Source organism: Oncorhynchus tshawytscha, linkage group LG10 (assembly GCF_018296145.1).
Source record: "Oncorhynchus tshawytscha isolate Ot180627B linkage group LG10, Otsh_v2.0, whole genome shotgun sequence".
NCBI classification, from domain to species: domain Eukaryota; kingdom Metazoa; phylum Chordata; class Actinopteri; order Salmoniformes; family Salmonidae; genus Oncorhynchus; species Oncorhynchus tshawytscha.
This window is the reverse complement of record NC_056438.1, coordinates 64,964,886-64,967,090: the sequence shown is the minus strand read 5'-3', so window position 1 is coordinate 64,967,090 and position 2,205 is coordinate 64,964,886. Positions and strand designations below refer to the sequence as shown.

Genomic DNA, 2,205 nt, shown 5'->3' with positions numbered 1-2,205 from the left:
GTTTTGTTTAAATTGTATGTGTTAGTGGGAACTGAGATGTATAATGAACATTTTTTTTAAAGTACCTTTACAAATGTATTTGAAGAAATTCTACTGTGATCAGGGGCCCACTCTGATCATAACATATTTGGGAGTGTTCTCGTGAATGGATGCAAGTGTCTGCTAAATGGCTTTTCCTATTATTTATTACTTAATGTGTTTCTTGATGTGGGCGTTCCTTGATATCAGAGAACGCCCATTAGTGCCTGCCATTGCACAATTCTGGCGATATAAGACTGGTGTTTTTTTTTTTTTTTACACATTTGTTTACATAGCAGATTAGGATAAATTTACGTGGCAGGTTGGGCAATGCTACAGTTGTCCCAGATACGAAAGAAACTGCCACGGACAAATGGCGAGCATTAATGGGTGTAACTCGACATCAAGAAACGCCAATGTCAGTAAACGCCCCTAATTGCATCTGCAATTACACCCTTCTCCTTCACATGTTGGGCTGTCCAGGCTGGATAGCTACAGGCAGAGCGCATCGATACATTTTCAGCGTACACTGCCGTGCAGTTGCAGTGTCATTGTGCAAACTGTTTGAATGAAGTTCGGTGTAGCTACTAGCTAGCTGGACAGAAACATATCGTAGCCAACTACACCCGACAGCGAATTCGCGCCCCGGTGACTGGAGTTTGAGAATAGCAAACAAAACAGCCTAAAATATGACCGTATTTACAGGTAAGCTAATGCTGTAAAGTAACCACTTACAATGATGACCCTTTTCTGAACTATTTATACACGTGTTTCAATGATCACTATTGGACCGCTATCTAGCAAGCTAACTAGCTAAAGTGTTAGCTAGTCATCATAGGCCGTAAAGTAAATCAGTGGAGTCACCAACTAGCGAGCTGCCCGACAAAAATATCAGATTCGAGTGTTCTCTCTGATTTAAGAAAATATGACAAACGAACTATCTAGTGAAGTAACCTAGATACGTGTTGGTGTTGTTGACAACTAGTTAAGTAATGTGTCTAACTAGCTAGCTACTTAGCTTTATGTTGTGCTAACGGCACCAGTCAACTTCATGCAGTCACGTCAATATTTAGCTAGCTAGCCTGCTAACTGTTAAGCTAGCCATAAAATGAACTGTCTTACACTGTACGCAAAGAGCTTAACGTTACTGTATGAAAATTGTACTGCAACGTTACATCTGGCCCAAATAAACTAGCTAAGGAGCTAGTCTAACGCTAGCCAATTTGTTTCCGCTAAATTCGTTTGTTTTGTGATTATTTTGCTAACTAACTTGCTAGCTAGGTTAGTTAGCTATCGAATAGCTAACGTTAGTTAACGTTAGTTAGCTATCGAATTTAGGTAGCATGTTACTTAAGTCATTTTACCAGCTCTTTTATGCAATCTTCCTAGTCAGCACAGTAGTAGCCGCAGTTTTTCACTTGTTTCTAGCTAACAGGTGATCAAGACTTAATAACCAAAACATTCGACTCTTATTTAAAGCCATCCTCTGCAGCACAGGTTATCACTGTAAAATATGATTGTGCTGTGTCATTCATGACAAGACACGATGCATCAGAGATGCCTTCCACTCCCTGCTGGTTAGCAATAACAAATACCTGTGTTTGTTCTTTTTTTATTCTCAGTGAATGTGAAATGGGGAAAAGAGAAGTTTGATGCAATAGAGCTGAACACAGAAGAACCTCCCATGGTCTTCAAGGCTCAGCTCTTTGCCTTGACCGGGGTACAACCAGAGAGACAGAAGGTTATGGTCAAGGGAGGCACACTTAAGGTAAAGTTCTCATTTTAGTTAATCAATGAATGTCATCACTTGGACCACGGATGATCAATACATTATTTCCAAAGATACCTAATCATTTGTATATCTTTTTTCAGGACGATGACTGGGGAAACATCAAATTAAAGAATGTAAGTATAGCCTAAGAGTTGTCATGTTACTTCTGTCAATATTGTGGAAAGTAGACTGATATATTGGCACATTTCATTGTAATTTAGTGGGTAATCTATTTTCTTCTTTGATTACCATCACCAGATATCTTATGGTACACAATGTGACATGCGATACTCTTCCTCCTCTCGCCACTCTCTCTCTGTCATTCCCCCTCTGTCCTAGGGGATGACTCTGTTGATGATGGGCTCAGCGGAGGCCCTGCCCGAGGAGCCTGCAGTCAGGCCCATGTTTGTAGAGGA

General features: G+C 40.4%; 1 protein-coding gene across 2 annotated transcripts in view; it reads left to right on the top strand.

The window, feature by feature from the left end:
* The first annotated feature begins 471 nt into the window (after positions 1-471).
* Positions 472-2,205, top strand: part of LOC112260653 (ubiquitin carboxyl-terminal hydrolase 14) — an 11,230-nt gene continuing 9,496 nt past the window's right edge. The window contains exons 1-4 of one of the 2 annotated variants that reach the window (XM_024435928.2): positions 472-723; positions 1,641-1,786; positions 1,891-1,923; positions 2,129-2,205. The exon at positions 2,129-2,205 is cut by the window's right edge and continues 28 nt beyond it. In XM_024435928.2, the coding sequence (XP_024291696.1) occupies positions 708-723; positions 1,641-1,786; positions 1,891-1,923; positions 2,129-2,205 (272 nt within the window). In that variant the 5' untranslated portion in view covers positions 472-707. The remainder of the gene's footprint in view (positions 724-1,640; positions 1,787-1,890; positions 1,924-2,128) is intronic. The other variant, XM_024435927.2, reaches the window with a different exon arrangement.